Source organism: Scatophagus argus, chromosome 20 (genome assembly GCF_020382885.2).
Source record: "Scatophagus argus isolate fScaArg1 chromosome 20, fScaArg1.pri, whole genome shotgun sequence".
Classification (NCBI taxonomy): domain Eukaryota; kingdom Metazoa; phylum Chordata; class Actinopteri; family Scatophagidae; genus Scatophagus; species Scatophagus argus.
In genome coordinates this window covers 11466134-11483079 of record NC_058512.1, presented here as the reverse complement: position 1 = coordinate 11483079, position 16946 = coordinate 11466134, and the positions used below count along the sequence as shown (strand labels likewise).

The following is a 16946-nucleotide window of genomic DNA, read 5'->3' as shown; positions in this document are numbered from 1 at the left end:
CATATAATATGTACTTCTTTATATAAACATGATGTAGGTCTGTGTAATATGTAAACATGTAAAATATAATAAATACAGGACACAGAATACAGTGGAATACAGCTGCCCCTTTCAGCAGCCTATGATTCCCTGGTCTGCTGAACATGCTGACACAGGCATTTGGGAAAATGAGCTTTTCTACACCTAATGTAATAACACAAAGTGTTCTGTCTGAGGGCGCTTTAATGGCATAATCCTATTTTTCCAGAGTAAAAATAATATTAGCAGAGAAGTGCAATTGCCCAAGAAGCTCTCAGTTATTACAAAGAATAAGGACATAGTTACATGAATCCAGTTCCACTCTGAACTGTCTATTATAATATACTAAAATGCTGACATATATATACAGTATATATATATGTGTGTGGTGTAGGATTAGGTCTAACCAAGGACATCTTTGCATGAAAGGACAAGGAAAACATTTTCATACAAAGAGAATAACGACTCTTCAACTTTTAGTGTGAAAAGTGTGACAAATTAAAGGAAATTGAAAAAAAAAATTAAGGGAAAGTGAGAAATTAATGAAACGATTAGAAAGAAAAATTATAGGAGGAAGGAAAGAAAGAAGGCGAGGCAAAGAGAAAGGCATGAGAATGTGAAGGCAGAAGAGAAAGTGATGAAAGATGAGGATGAAGCCCTTGAGAGAGTGCACAAGGGAAGGAAAAAACCTCTTGAGACACAGAGGGGAAGCTAAAGATAAAAAGGTAGAAAGAAAATGAAAGGACATTTCTTCATCTGGGAAAAATGGGGGCCCTCAAAGCCAGGATACATATTTTAGAGGCTCATACAGATGTGAATTTTTTTCAGCAGCTATAAAGTAGAATATATTTATCAGTTACAACTATTTAACTTTTAAGTGGTCAGAAAGAGAGGTGGCTGTAGATCTGCAGAAAACTGACAGGGAAGGAAGCTTTTTATTTTTAATCTTCTGACAGAAATAATGATGAGGACCCCTGCAGGTACTGCTGCTTCTCACACTGCTTCAGCTGGCTCAGGTGAAATCACAAGGAATGAATGAAAGAAGCACTGAAGAGGCTTAAGTCTGCTTGAACTCAAGTCATTTTTGTATCTCGGTCTTGGACATTAGAGAGAGCGACTACACGTGTTTTCAGTTCCTGTTTTAAGTGTAGACTAAAGAACATTTTTTTAAAAAATCACACTGTATTACTTCATATAATGTATTATATTAGTCCCTGCTGGATCATCTTGATCTGACCTCAGACTCCACTTTTACACAGATCACCAGCCTGTCAAAAAGTTGCCTTTTTATCACCAGCAGAGAGCAGCACAGCACTAAACAGTATTTGCAAAGGTGTGTAGGATACTGTAGGTTTGAACTGTTAGCATCTTTTTCTGTACTTTCAAGAATGAGTTCACACATTTTTTCAGTGTGAATGAATGCTAAAACCTACTTTGTCTTCACTCATTGTGAAAGTTGCTTATTGCATGCTGTTAGGAGTCTGAAGTTCACCAAAACACCTGCGTGAGTTTGGACTGAAGGAGGAAAATGCAGAACCTGAGAGCAGTCGTGTAATGTAAATAAATATTCTATATTTTCCAAAGCACTGTACTTAAATACCTTTACTTTACTTAAGAAGTTCCATATTGTGATTACTTCTACTTCTACTTCTACTCCACCAAGCAAATATTGTCCTACGTTGCTTGTACATTACTTTAAAGCTTTACTTAGTAGTTATTAGTAAAGAAATACAATTCAACTAACAAGTTCTGCTAAATTATTACAGATTGCCCAGCAGCATAGAAAGTAATTGATTTAGATTAAGCTGCAACATTAAAAAGATGGGGTTTTGTGCTTAATGAGTACTTTTACTTTGAGTACTTTAGGTGTGCATTGTGCTAATGCTTTTGTGCTTTTATTCAAGTAGGATTTTGAAGTAAAAGTTTGAAATACTTCTTCTGCCACTGCACATAAACAATGCAAATAGGAAGGACCAGTGCTAAAATTCAAACCCAAGACTTCCCCGCTGTGACCAATTGAAATCTCTTTCCTTATCTTACATTATCTCAATAAGGAATATAGCTGCTGTAAATTCATACTGTTTATCTGATACATGTTTATAAAATAGTGCTAAGCAGTTTGCCACCACAACAGATGGTGCAGCTCACAGTTAACATCCTGCCACATCCTCTCAAATCATCCCATGACACATTCACAAGTTTTGCAGAAATCACCCTGGCAGTGAATTCTTAAGCCTCAGTGCAGTTCACTTCAGACTGATTGATTGGCTCTGCCCAGCCTACAAGAACCCTGTCACTGATAATAGGTGCAAAGGCCTTCAGGTGTCATTTTGGATTTAAGAAAAGGATCCACGGTCGACCAGAAGTATCTCATACATTTAAATAAATGTAATATTTGTAAAGCACATGCAGGTACCACAATTGAACCCACTCATATCTAAGTGAGTTTAGTCATGCTTGCAGAGGATGTAAGATACACTATACAGACAGAAATATTTGGGCACCTGAACATTACACCAGCAGGGACCTTGCATTCTAAATACATAGTCAGCTTTGCAGTTACAACAGCTTTCACTCTTCCGTTTCTGTGGGAATGTTTGCCCATTCATGCAGTAGAGCATTTGTGAGGTCAGGCACTGATGTTGGACAAAATGGCCTGGCTTGTGGTCTCCATTACAGTTCATCCCAAAGGTGTTTGATGGGATTGAGGTCAGGTCCCTGCCAGGCAAATATTTCCATACCAAACTCATCCAGCCATGTCTTTATGGACTTTGCTTTGTGTACTGGGGCATAGTCGTGCTGGAATAGAAAAGGTCCTTCCCCAAACTGTTGATACAAAGTTGGAAGCATAGTATTGTCCAAAATGTCTTGGTATGCTGAAGCATTAAGATTTCCCTTCACTGGAAGTAAGGGGCCGAGCCCAACCCCTGAAAAACAGCCCCATACCAATGCTTCTGTCTGTATTGTGTAGTTAGACACTGGACCATTCCATGTGCATTCGTAATATGATTTTATGCTGCATCCATGTAAAATCCGCAGAGTTTGTACCCTCCAACATACTGTGTTGCCCAGGAACTACTCTGGAATCATGTCCTCTGCAGAGCCTCCCACAGCTCAAACGTTGTTGGATGTCAGGTGTTTAGAGGTCTCTGTTGCATATTCTGCAGTTGTGCCTGCTTCAGAGGTCCTGCTCCGGGCTCTTTGATGTGTGCGTGAGGACGGACAAAATGCAAAATGGACAGCCACAACAACAGCTGCTGCTCTCCCCTATGACCACAACCTCTCGGCCTTTGGAGGGCTATCCTGAAAGCTGTAAAGCTACACACACACACAGAAATAATCATATGCATGTGTCTTTGTGGGGTTGTCCAAGATACCAGTGGTACAAAGAGAGTGTGAAAGTGTCTGATAGAGAGCACAGTTCAGAATTCATATCACTGCAGAGCACTAACCTTTCCTGTCTTCCACTTCCACTCTCTTTCTCTGTCTCTCTCTACCAGGCGCACACACACACACACACACACACAGAGACATGCACAGAACTGATTGATTTCACGTTGCCCTTTTCTAGCAGCATTTGTCATAGGTCTGACAACTGGCATGTATCTGAGCAAGAGGATGTTTAGTTTTGACACAGCACTTTCCACTGAAAATAAGCATAATCATAATTCTGTTAATTACAACTTGAATTTTAGTTTCATAGTTGGAACAAATATTTCAGTGATGCCCATTGTGTGCTCAGGTGTGTGAATGAGGCAGCAAAAACAGAAAGAAGTCTGAAACATGAGCAGTTGGCTGACCAAATTTGAATTTGGAGGAGAAAACAAAAGTGACGGTAAACAACTTTCTGCTTCAACTTTGACTTTGGTATTTGCTGTAATTGTCCCTGAACACAGACCTCAGTATAGAGCTGCTGGCCTGCACCCCAATCAGAGCAGTTACTTTAGTGAGTATATTGTTATCATAACAGATAGAAATGATGGTCAAGATGATAAAAAAATCCCATGTTGTTATAAACATAGTTCTTGAACAGACTGTGTGGAGACAGTTTCATATCCCTCGGTGGATTATGTACTTGGTGCTAAATTGCCTCTTTATCTTTGCCACTGTCTCTGTGGAGATGGAGTTTCATTTTTTTTCCCATCTCTACATCTGTTGGTCTTTTTCTTTGTTTGGTGGTGGTTTTTGTTTTCTGACTGCCAGCTTTCGTTTTGTTTCTAACCCCATGTATCTGTCTATTAATCTGTCACTGTCTGTCCATTTGTTTCCCATCTCACTGTACACTCTCTCCCTCTAAACCAAACCCTCGCAAGTTCTCAGCTTTGCAAGCAACAACTCCACTCTTGAATATTTTAGTTACGGACTGATTGATTGGTTCTGCCTGGCCCATCTGGAGACTCGAGTAGTGAGAGTGCCGTGTGTCAGCTACAGAGGAAGCTCCATGGATGATGACACTATTTTAGCATATTCAGTGAAATTGTATTTTTTAAATGATAGCTTTCTATTTTTGCTAACATTCCAATATCACTATATCAAACATGTCCAATTTGTCTGTTAATAGTTATCTTCCCAAAGAGGACATACAGCTATAAAGTCACCCATCTCTGCTGCATTTGCCTGTGGGTGCAGGTGCTCTCCTGGTGGCACACCAGTTAATTAATACCACTCGAGTGTGTCAAGAGGAGGGAAGGAAAACTGCTGCTGTTGGCAGAAATAGCAATTGAGTGACTTTTTAAACTTTTAACTTCATTTTACCTCAAAACAGGAGGAAGTTTTGGGTTTGCATTATTTTGGTGGTGGTTCATCCGCAGCCTTTGGGTAGAACAAACGAGCAAACATCTACACAAACACCTGCACAGACGTGCACATGCTGTATTTATGCATGTGCATGGTTAGTGCATCATTTCAGTGTGTAATGGTGCTGTAAGTAGAGTGTCAGTGTGTGGTGTTTATTGTGTGTTTGTGACACGTCGCCCTTGCAAAACGAACTGCAGTAAAGGATGGTACTGTTTTTAGTCAGGATGTAAAGAGTAAGAGTAAAGACTCTGGCACAGTATTTCTATTTTTCTTTACTCTTTGAAAGAGTTCAAAATTATGAGATGACAGATTTCATAATAATTAAAGAAATATTTTCTTCATGAACAACAACAAATGCAAGAAATAAAATTCACAATGCATACTATTTTTTTCCCCTTTTTTCTGAAGCAAAGCCTACGCCCTGTGTGTGTGTGTGTTTACTTGTGTTTGAGTCTACCAAGACTCGACAGGCCTGACATCCTGTTAACTTTGATCTCTGAATTAGCAGCATCTGAGCCTCTGAGCCTTCGAACATTTTTTTTATTTTTTGATTGGCTGACATTACTTTTCTGATTCTCCTTCCTTTATGAACGTGTATAATCTGTATAATCTTCTGCCAGCCAATCTGTTCATACGGCAGACTCCGGCTGAGTGTGTGGTGTGTGATTGACATGATGTGGTTGGCATTCCTGATGAACAGCAGTGACCATTATAAGACAAAACAGGCTTAAGAACGTCAGAGAGATGGAGAGCAACTCCCAGTTGGTGTATGCAAGCTGTCATGTTACCTTCATCTGTCTTCAAGGCCGGGCTCCTTTTCAGTGACACTAAATAATTACATACACAGTCCAACAGTGAATACACCAAATCATCTGTTCCGATAGAAATTCAAGTGACCACAGTTAGCCAATAAAGTCATTAAGATTCTTTTTATTTTTCTACAAAAATATTTTACATTAGAAAACACAGCTTGAAATATACACAGTCCACTCGGCTATGCAATAACTGCAGAACCTGTCAACTCAAATATATTTGTCTATAGGTAAATATATCTTTACAGCAAGAATAAATTCAGGGGCCAAGTTGTGACTCTTGTCTTCAGAAGGAGCTAAAGGTGAATGAGGAATTATCCAACAGTCACAAAAAGGCTGTATGACCTCATCAAAACAATGTAAAATAAACAGGAATATCATTTAATCTGAATTTGATACAAAAGATACTGAACTGAACTGAACCAAGAGCAGGAATGCTGAAAATGACTAGCCCACGGAAATCTATACATGAGCAGCAGTTCCTCACTTCAGTGCAGAATTGAGGGATTTAGGCAAGAAAACTGGTGCTGACAGAATGCATCCATGTCCTCATCCATCCAAACAGCTCTCACAGTAAGATGTTTGCACACCGTCTGCAGAGCAGGATACTCCCCAATTTTTGAGACATCCAGTACTGTAGCACTGCTGTTAGTGTGGTACACACCACATTTAAAAATTACTTTTAAAACTTCAAATCCAATAACAAAGTGTCTTTACATAAACAGTGTCCCTGTTACTCTGGATAACCTACAAATGTTACTTTTAACTGAGAGACTGAAAAAATAATCCCTATGCGTTCTGTGGATTATCCATGGTAACACTACCCTTGTTTATTGCAAAGACATTCTATTGTTAACTTTTTCAAATGTTATTCTGCAACATGTTGAACATAGTACAGGGATGAAGAGGCTGAAACTATTAAAACAAACTGTGTAGGCCAGTAGAAACCGTTAGAGGAAGTGCGAAAATATACCAAACCTGTAATAAAGCATCTGCTGTAATTTCATAAAATAGGCAACAGTGTGTGTGTGTTGGCATGCTGGTCGCCTTTGCACCTGCTTTCATCCCATGCAGAATACTTTTAACTTGTCTCTATGTGAGGCATTGCTACTGTAAACCAGCTGAACATTAAGTAAAATTATCATTGTTGGTTGCTTCTCCTCTTTCTGTTCAATAACCCTTTTCCTTGCAGAAATGAGGCAGTTTGACCATTCAGTCAAAAACATTGTAAAGCATCGTGAGTGGGTTGATGCCTGTAAGGATGAATACTTTAGTTGGCAGTGCCCACCAAATAATGTTTAAAATAAATAACAGCAAAATTAGCGCAAAAAGATAGCAAATGATATAATAAGAACAAAATTGTCCACTGACTGTTCACTGGCCCTCCACCAATCAGCTCAGGAGCTTTGTCCCATGTTTTGGCATTACAGCAGTTCAGAGTGGAGGGCCAATGAGAGCGTCCAGAGAGGTGGCAACAGCCACATGGGAGACGGGCAGGGGCGGGCGCCTAAAGGTGAGGCGCTGTCAGAGGTGCAGGAGCAGACCTCGTAGCCATTCTCCGCGTGGTCCGGGTGATGGTGCACGTTGCCTCTCGTCTCCGTGCTTTTGGGCTCTGCGTCTGGAGCATCGGATTGCATCTCAGTGCACAGCAGCCAGTCTTTGGCGATGAGGTGCGGGTATCCTTCCTCCACCTCCATGTCACTGCCAGGCACTCGCCAGTACTCCTTCCCCTTGAAGAAATAGGACGAGCCTTCAGAGAGAGAGAGAGAAAGGACACAGGGATGCTGTTAGTATGTGTGCACCACATAGAACAGAACACAATACAAGACTGTATATTTTATTATACATACATGGTACAGAGTTATGTTTGCCATCGTCTGGGATAGATGAAAAGCACAGAACACATGAAATAAGAGGACCACAAATTACTGAATCTGAAATGGAGTGGGATTCATTTGAAACAAATGCATCACAGAAGATACATGTTAGTAGGCATGTACAGATATTTCCACGGTGATAGAATCAAATCTTTTCTTTCAATATGACAGCAGAGCAATTCTACTACAGAGTTTAGGAGAGGAGAGTCCAGGTCAGCTCACCAACTGTCATGGATCATCATTTTTTGATTTTGGATATTTTTTTCCTTCTCCAATCTATGTAAATGTACCACCTACTTCGGCAAGAAAGAATATTCAAATCATACCCTGCCAAACATTTTCACCTGTGTAACCTCCAGTGACTCTGTCTCTCAAAAAAATACCATTTCACAGACTCTCATCTGCACTTTGCTCAATCCACTCACATAAAAAAATTAGTCTACTGACCCAAGCCAAGTCTAAAATCAACAACCTGGTTAGCAGTGCTTACTGTTCAGATGGAAGGTTCCATCGTCTCCATATATAAATAATATCTAAGCTGGCACACATTAGTATTGCCAGTCATCATGTGTTGTCACTAGCTTTTATTTTTCAGTTGCCGTTAGCTGCCGCGGGACAGCGATGATTCAACTTGGGACTCTGATGGATGATCTGAACCAAATCTAAGGTGGCAGACGCGTACTTGGATGTTGTGCAGAATAGCTGAGTTGTGGCCAATAACTTAGTGATAGTGATAGCTGCAAGACTGAGCACCCACACTGGAAGAGACTGGATAATTGAGCACCAAGTGCAAATGCACAGACAATCCTTAGATTAGTCTTTGAAGAGAAGGGGCAATTTGTTTTGGAGTTTAGAATCTCCTTTACTGGTAATATTGCAGGAAACATATGTCCTGTTTGAAGAAATACTGAATAAATCTGGCAAGGATTTATATACATAAGAAGAGTTCATGTGATTTTGGAGGCTTTCTGTGAGCATGCTGGCCAACACAGTACACAGCAATGCTTTGTGGGTATTCCTGACAGCGTAATTGCACCGTGCTACTTGATCATTACTGACACACCCCCTCTGCACCTGTCCTTTCACTTCAGGGTACTTAACTTAATTAGAGTCACCAAAATACCAAATGAACATTGGCAGAAGAAAAGAAAAAACTAAACGCAGTGTGCTTCTGATGAAAATACCACTTTGTAGGAACGAAGTATCCCTTTCGCGTGCCATTATAAAAACTGGTACTAAAAGAAAGAGATGACATGAAATAATGATTCAGACGAATTGTATTTAAATAGAATTTTCCATTTGGTTTACCAACTCAGACTGAGTTTGTAACTCAGAACTCTCAGAATTTGTTAATTAGAGCATGAGCACCTCCTTCAGGTCCGTTTACCTAACCTATAGATCCTATAAATTTTCTTCTGTCTGATTGTGACCCGTGACTGAAGCAAAGAAGACAAGTAAACATGTTTGTATAAGAACAAAATGAATAGGAAGCATGAGATAAACAAGTTGGATTGATTAATCGCTCCACCAACCTCTAGGCTAGGCCCCTAAAAATGTTGTCACATCACACAGATAGGGGCCTTACACTCATCCAAGTGTTTACTAGAACCCTCAATTTCTTAAGATGGCTGTTACTCTTAAAATATATTTTTTTCTCTTTTTGTTGTACATAGTACATTAAAGCAACAGTTAAATGTCTAAAATGTAATGTGAAGCAGGAGTGATGCTGGTTTAGGCAGTTTTCTTGTAAGTGGGTGAAGGCTCACAGCACCTGGTGGAGTCCATTTCCTGTGCATAATCATGTGAATATATTCAAGCCTGGATGTAGCCTTTTGGAATAAAAATAAGATGTGCTCTATAGTGTATAGAGAGACACAATGTTCCCCTAAATGTCTGACAGCCTCTTTCTTCAAATGTCCTCATTCTCTAAGTCTAGAACTGAACTTGATCCGAAGAAAGACAGAAGTACAAGAGTTTCACACAGTCACAAAGTCACCCTCCTTATCCATCTTTCACTATTATCGGAAGTCCAAGCCCATAGAGCTAAATGCCACACTTCTCGAAATTCTTCTTTCTTTTGCTCTGAGACTAAAAGTGTTAGAGCTGTCAGAAGTGCTGAATGCATGTCAAAATGTCGAATCCCGACCACAGCTGGCTAACACCTCCTGAATCATTTTGTGAGTCCAAATATACCACTCTTGAAAGGGTCATTAGATAAATTTTATGACAATGTCTGGTTGTAGGAGACTCCTTTATGAAGTAATTACTGAAAGAAAAAAGAATATGGCTGGTCTTACTGTATATATTTCTTGTCACCAAATCACACGAACAGACAAAATACAATAATGTATTAATCCGTTTGAGGCCTGAATCCCATTCCTTTATACTGCAATCATGGATTTGAGGGGTGGCTGTGACCACCATGGACACCACTGGTCACCTTACTGACCACTCCAGTTAGAACTGCCTTTATGGCTCATTTCTTCTTCTTTACGTAACTTTTTTTGTATACCATACAAAACCTTGTTCGATAGTTTGTGTGGGCTAGTGCGAAAGCTGTCAATCAAACCCTGGTGCAGGCCAAAGAACCACAACAAGACCTCTTGAAAAGTTTGTGAATCAAGCACAGGATTTTTGGTAAAAGATGTGTTTTTAGCATTATTTCCAATTACTGTTAAATCCATCTGCTGATTGTGAACAGTTCAGAAAGTGATCTTGTAATCACTCTGTACAAGCCATGTATAGGCCTTTATAATTGTGCAAAATGATTCGGTAACTACGGTAACACCTATGCAAGTCAACGGAGGCGTTTTTGCTGAGTCATAGGTCAAAAACTGTCAAGCCTGCTGTGCTTGTAACCTACTCTGTGCTCTTAATGTCAGTTTATTAAATCCATTAAAAAATGCGTGACAGCAAATCCCACAGTGGCTCTGAATCATTACTGTACAAGAAGTCTCCTTTTTGTCCTGTCTCTGCCTATTAGGTCTAATCATTATCATAACATGCAAACTGCAGTCTTAAAAAACTGATGTCCATAATCAGTTATGTGAACTCTTTGTGATGCCAAATAATATACATATACATGTCAGAAGATTTAAAGTGCTGCATAAACTTCTGGATACATTCATTTGCTGCAAGTTTTAGGAACATTTAAACAATTTAGAAGAACGTTGTTTCTACCGCAAAGACATCTGTCATAGTTTAGTAGGCAATTTCATAAGCATGTTCTTAATTAGATTTGCCAGGACTTGATGCAATGATAGTAAGGTTGAAATATTCATCATTTTGCACAGATGGAGTAGTATTAATCTGTAGCTTCAGACACAGACACAGATACTGGTGTATCCTTATTTGTTATATAATGTTATTTCATTTTCTCACCACAACTAAAAGGCTAAATTGTCCCTGGGTCCCATACATATGTCAACAGCTATGACATTACCACCCTTACCCCCTCCCACCCCCCCGTACAGCCACCATTATGGCTTTACTGCTTTTCCTTGTCTCTAAGTCAAGCCATCTATCTTTCTATCATCTCCCTTTCCTTCCCTGGTCTTTACTATCTTTCCTCATATTCTCTTGTCAGGATTCCGCTCACCCTCTTTCTGTTTGATTTCCATACAAAGATGCCACTATATCTCCTCTTTCCTTGCTGCCATATCACTCTTTTCTCTCCCCCTGTCATTTCTATCTCCTTTCTCTATTCATCCTGAGCTGGTGCAACAAACAGAGAACAGGCTTTGATGTGGCTCCAGTTCCCAGGCCCCATGGTCTGTCTATGTGCGTTTAAGCGTGTAGGTTTCTAAGTTTACCTTTACAGGCTCTGTGGTGATAATGGCCAGAGGGGTAAAGCGGAGTCTAGTCTGTGCTACTGGCCTCTTCTCACACATGCACGCATACACCCATGTGTGCACATATATCAAAGAGCTTGGAGCAAGGCCTAAGTCAGAACACAGACCACTAAACACCTGACAGGGAAAGAGCTTCCTTGTATTCACATGCTGCAGGGGGGATTAGGGACATCCTGGCTCGCTCTTAGAGTGGCCTCAAATTTCAGGACTCAGTGGCTGTTTTTTGGAGATATTTTTAAAATTTCAAAATGTCTTAGCATCATTCAGAGCCCAGTACAGGCATGTAACAGCCAAGTTTCTCATATCTAGACTTTACACCTCTCATTAAAATGCACATGTGATCAGATGAGTGTAACTGTGATGCTTTGATAGAAGCAAGCATTGCGACCTTGACATTCAGCTGGAGTGGAGCTGCTCACAGTGATTACACTGGGCGAGCTCCAAGGTTTCAATGTGTTTGACTGTGTGTATGTGAAGCAGAGGCTTGGTAAAAAAAAAGACCATGTGCGCTATGTCAAAATAATAGTTAAAAGGTTAATGAAATATTTTGACACATTATAAACAATCAAATGCAAATGGGCCTCTAATATGCATACTGCAACTATGCCAACAAAAAAGAAATCGTGCATGCATACAACCAGAGAATCGCCCTTTATTTTCTCCCAAATAAAATAAACTCAAATAAAATCAAAACTAATATTGTGGCAGAACACACTGTATGGAAGTAACAAATATTCAGATGAGATGAAATGTCACATATGAAAGAAGTTGATTAAAATTCAAAACACTTTTTCTGTGTAGTAAAATGAATAACAACCACATTACTTTTGACTCATATGGTGGTAAATTGGATATGAGTGATTGATGAAGTGCTGAAAGCCACTCAAATGTCCAGTCAAAGAACTGTGCTGACAAGATCATCGCTTCATTCAAATTTAAGCAGAGTACAAAACATTGTTTTCTGATAGAAACATCAATATGTCACTGGCACCACTTATTAAAAGATAACGAGACAGTCATGTTAACAACTCTGAGAGCAGATTTTAGCCAACTTCCCACTCCCACTAACATATTCACAATGATATGGTAGCAGGCTAATGTTTTGTAGGTGCAATGTTTAGAATTGTTACCATCTTAGCTCAGCATCTTAGCATGTTAACGTTTGCTAATCACTAAACTCATTCCTTTTGTCAACAGGTTTAATATTCAGTAAAAGGACCTGAAGCATCATCAAAGTGCATATCAAATTTAATAGCAATTAGATGTTGAGACATCTGACTGAAAACCACATCTTGTGGCACCATAGGAAAGGACGAGAGCTCAACAGGATTCGTCCTCTTGGGAACATTCATGGTAATCCACTCAACAGTTGTTGAGATATTACAGTTGGGATCAAATCGATGGACTGAACAGACCAGCCATCCTTAGAGTCATGCTGCTAACATGGCTACACAATTTCACTGATTTTACTGCTCCTTGGAAACTGGCTCAGAATCTTTTGGGAAACTTTCTTGAGCCTGCATGTTTGTTAACTTGCATAATCGTTCCATCCTTGTTTCATTTTTCTCTTGTAATTTATTCTTCTTTCCCCAGAGAAGGATATTGCATGGTCTTGCTTTAGGCACCAGCAAATACCAGAGCTACCAGTGCTGTTATGCTCTGGTGGAGGGTTGCAAGACTATTTTTCTCTGAGAAATGTAATTATTTATCGCTGGAAGGAACAGGCAGTCGTGATTCATCATTTATACATTGAATATAATCAATCATAATGTCTTAATATTAAAATTTGAATTAAGACAGAAGAGGTCAAAATATGTCCCTGGCTTCCTTATACACACCTTGTCACTCCATGTGATGGATTACTTCTGGGGATTACTTATGGTTTTGATCATTTATTTTGCAGAATTCTGAGAATGCAGTAATACAGCTTTATTTTACACATTTATTGGAAGGTTTTTTGAGAAGCTGCCATGTTTTTGACGGAGAGAAAGACAGAGACACACCTTCTTTTGTGATCTTCTCTCATATTCTAATTGTTATTTATCTATCTGTACTTTATGTCTGCCTTGTTTTTTTTGTCTGCCAGCTGCTTTACTGTCAGCTGAGGAGTAAGTATATTAGATTCTAATTCAACGGGAAAAGAGGTTGAGAGGCCACAATGTAGGAAACATGGCTGCAACAATTAATGCATTGTAGCAGACTAGGCTGTGTGACATGCTGTCCAACCACGCTGAGAGTCAAAAGTAATAAAGCCCAACCCAGCCTGATTAAGCCTGATTAACTTTTGGACACAGCCCCTTGTTTCTGCTGTTGCAAGGGGGGTTTAAGATACTAAAAGCGCTTGATCTGAAGCATACTGACAAATGAGACACCATCTTTGCTCTCAAACTTAGAGTCAAAAATGAGACCATGGATTTCATGGACAAGGTGTAAAAGATTTATTTCTCTTCAGAGTGACTGCCTTTACTCTATGTGACCTAGAAGTCAATGACTGGCTCTCTTTGAATGGCCCCCTAGGAGGGCAAGACCAGACCACTGGAAGGACTATATCTCCCAACGTACCCAGAGATAAGGAGTGCAAGGATGGTTGTGGAGAAAAACACATCTTTATGGTCTGCTAATCTGTAAATATCTAAGTATATATAAAGTTTTGATGGGTAAAAAAAAAATTTTGTCTAAGTGTTTGTTTTTGGGTTGAAGAGCACCACCACCACATGTTCTAAATAGGACTAAAAGCATTTATTCTTGCCAGATGAGCTTTAATTTCTCCATTCAAAGCAAACACAAGGCATAGGCTATATAATGTCACAGATGAAAAACAAGAAAACTAAAGCCAGGTTTTGATTTTCATGGCTGCTCACCATCAGACCACCTCATGGCATCGTCCAAGTTTTGTGGCAGCCCCTTCCAAAGCGTGCTGTCTTTCGGGTAGCCCAGGTCCATACGTCTCAGGTGGTCATCATAGCGCCAGTAGTGGTTGTTCTTGAAGAAGTAAGTTTTCTCATTGTGTAGCCAAACAAAGGCTGCATCCACTCCTTCCAAGGGTAGGCCAAAGTCACTGATTGGACGAGGGTAACCCTCCTCCACAATATTGTCTTTAAATACCCAGTACTTTAGACCTTGGAGAGAAAAAGGATTTAGAAAAAGGATGACAAAAATTCTTCCCTAAAATCTATAGTTTTATTCATCATGCACAACAGACTGTGCATGCACTTCAGATGATACATTTGAAAAGATGAGAGGCCTGAAATATATGTATAGGACAATCTTTGAAAAGAGAAACATTTACACTTATTTTTGTAATGCAGCCAGTGAAAAAACATTCTCTGCCAGGAAAACTTACTTACATTTTATATCAAACGTGCAATATGTCCTTGTTTCTACACCCCTGTTTTTTTTTTTTTTTAAATCCTTGCCCCATCACATAGGGCAAAAAAATTAACAATTTTCTTCAAAGTCCCAGCCACATTGACAGAAAGGTGTGAACTGCCTCTTTTCATCTTTTCTCTTTATAGTGTGAATGAATCACACATTCAAAAGTCTGCAGGTCATCAGTAGTTTTTTTTTTTTTTTTTTTTTTAATGTTCTGGACTTACTGTCACTTATAATGCTGCATGTACTAAATCATGAGTACTAAACTGTGTATTTGATCTCTTAAATGAGTTAAAAAAAATAGCTCCTACGTGTGAAAGAGAGAGGAGAACAAATGGAAGAATATAAAATCCTGCTCTCTAACCCTACTGAACAAGACTAACTTTGTAGATTTTTTGGTACCTTTGAAAAAGACTATTTTGTGGTCTCCAGGCCTCTCATACACAGCATCCACACTGTCCAGATTGGTTGGGAGGCCCCTCCAAAAGCGATGGATCTGAGCTGGACGCAGAGAAACCAGGTGCTTCTCTCTTGTTAGTCGCCAGAAGTACTTTCCTATGAGCAACAGAACAGTTTGGAGTTCAGAGGATCAGCCCTGTTTGCAATTCTGATAACAAATAATGATGGCTCTGGTAGTCAATATTATCTGTTAGTTTTTATGCGTTCCCTAAGGGGAAACTTGCTATACAAATTGAAATGAAATGAAGATTAGTATGGTTCCTGCTGCCATTGGCACATTTGTGGACAGTTTAGCTATGTGGTTCAAGACTGAGGGTTGTGTGAAAAAATAATGCTGTGCATTTGCTTTGGTCCTGGTTAAAATGGTTAAACCTTTTTGGCAGGCTGACACTATATCTTATAGACTGACTAAAGCTGTAATCAATTCAAACATCTGAAAGATAAAAAAAACATTCACAGAGCCAAATGATTGTAACAATGATCAGTCATCATTTAACGTCACCTCTTGTAAGTTACAGAAAAGATTCAAAAGGGTTTTTAAAAACAAGGTTTAAAATGTCAGTTTGAGTTCAGGACACTGTCTAACAGTTCTGCTGGTGAGGGTTTCTGTTTCGTGTTTCTGTTGTCAGTGGGAGTCTGGGGGTACTTCCTCCAGAGGGCAATACATGAAAGCCTGATGTAATTTTGGACTGCAGCCTCTCAGCAGGGCTCAATGGGCCCAGTCGGGTGTCTACGTCTACCCACTGTCTCATACTCATTCACTTTACTCTTCTCTCTCCTTTAATTTGCTCGGCCCCCTCTGACTCCCACTCATTTAGTTAATATCTTTTTATTTTTCCCACGCAGCTCTATAGCTTTGCGTCTGCCTGCCTCTCTTTGTGACTCCATACCTTTGAAAAAGAAGGCCTCGCCTCGTATCTGGGCCACTGCATCAAAGTGACTGGTGCATCTGTCGGGGGCATCTCGTGCCAGCCTGAGAGAAATGTGAAGAAAGCAGGAGGAAAGAGGATTGCAAAAAGGGGAAAGAAAAGATCCTCATGTTTAAAACTGGACATTAACCCTTTAAATCTTTGATGATGTTTCTGTGATAAGATGAGTTAGGTATCATCAAAAATGAGTTATTACATGTTTATGATAGTGAAGATTGGGGCAAAATCCAATACTAGATATGTGACCATCTTACCCTTCCATCTAAATTTTGTTCCTGCTTTTCTGGTCCTCTACTGCGACTATATGCCTGTGCATGAATCCGTGAAACCAAGCGAAACAGAAGAGGAAATGTTATCAGGCTGACACTGCGAGGACCCTCGGTGCATTTATCTCCCAGGTTTTTAAGTGATTTAAAGCACTGACGTGGCCGGCCTGCCAATGATGAAGCCATTAGCACCACGGGGCTGAGAGTGGGAGTCTGCCAGGCCTTATATTACCAACAAAGGTCTCCATTCAGAGCTCTGTTAACACTACACCACTGCTTAGTGGTCAGTACAGGAGCCCTTGTCAGACCTAATCCAGCTTTTCCACGCATCATGACCTGATGGAGTCAATGGGAAATGATTAATGAAGGCAGAGGATGTCTGACATCAGAGAGCAGAATGGTTAATTATCCCACCACTGCTATGCCTTTAGTTTAGGCATCCTTCTCAGTGTTGACTCGTTGTTTATGTCCATGCGCATGTATGTGTTTTCTAAAACAAAACAGTCCTTCAGAATGAAGACATTTTTGGACATTTTCTCTTCCACTGGACCTCTTGGGTGCTACT

General features: G+C 39.8%; 1 protein-coding gene across 1 annotated transcript in view; it reads right to left on the bottom strand.

Moving 5' to 3' along the window:
* Positions 1-5713: 5713 nt before the first annotated feature.
* Positions 5714-16946, bottom strand: part of LOC124051899 (matrix metalloproteinase-17-like) — a 67302-nt gene continuing 56069 nt past the window's right edge. Inside the window, exons 7-10 of the mRNA XM_046375680.1 lie at positions 16077-16159; positions 15130-15282; positions 14217-14474; positions 5714-7377 (exon numbers count right to left, since the gene is read on the bottom strand). Coding sequence (XP_046231636.1) covers positions 7052-7377; positions 14217-14474; positions 15130-15282; positions 16077-16159 — 820 coding nt within the window. The 3' untranslated portion in view covers positions 5714-7051. The remainder of the gene's footprint in view (positions 7378-14216; positions 14475-15129; positions 15283-16076; positions 16160-16946) is intronic.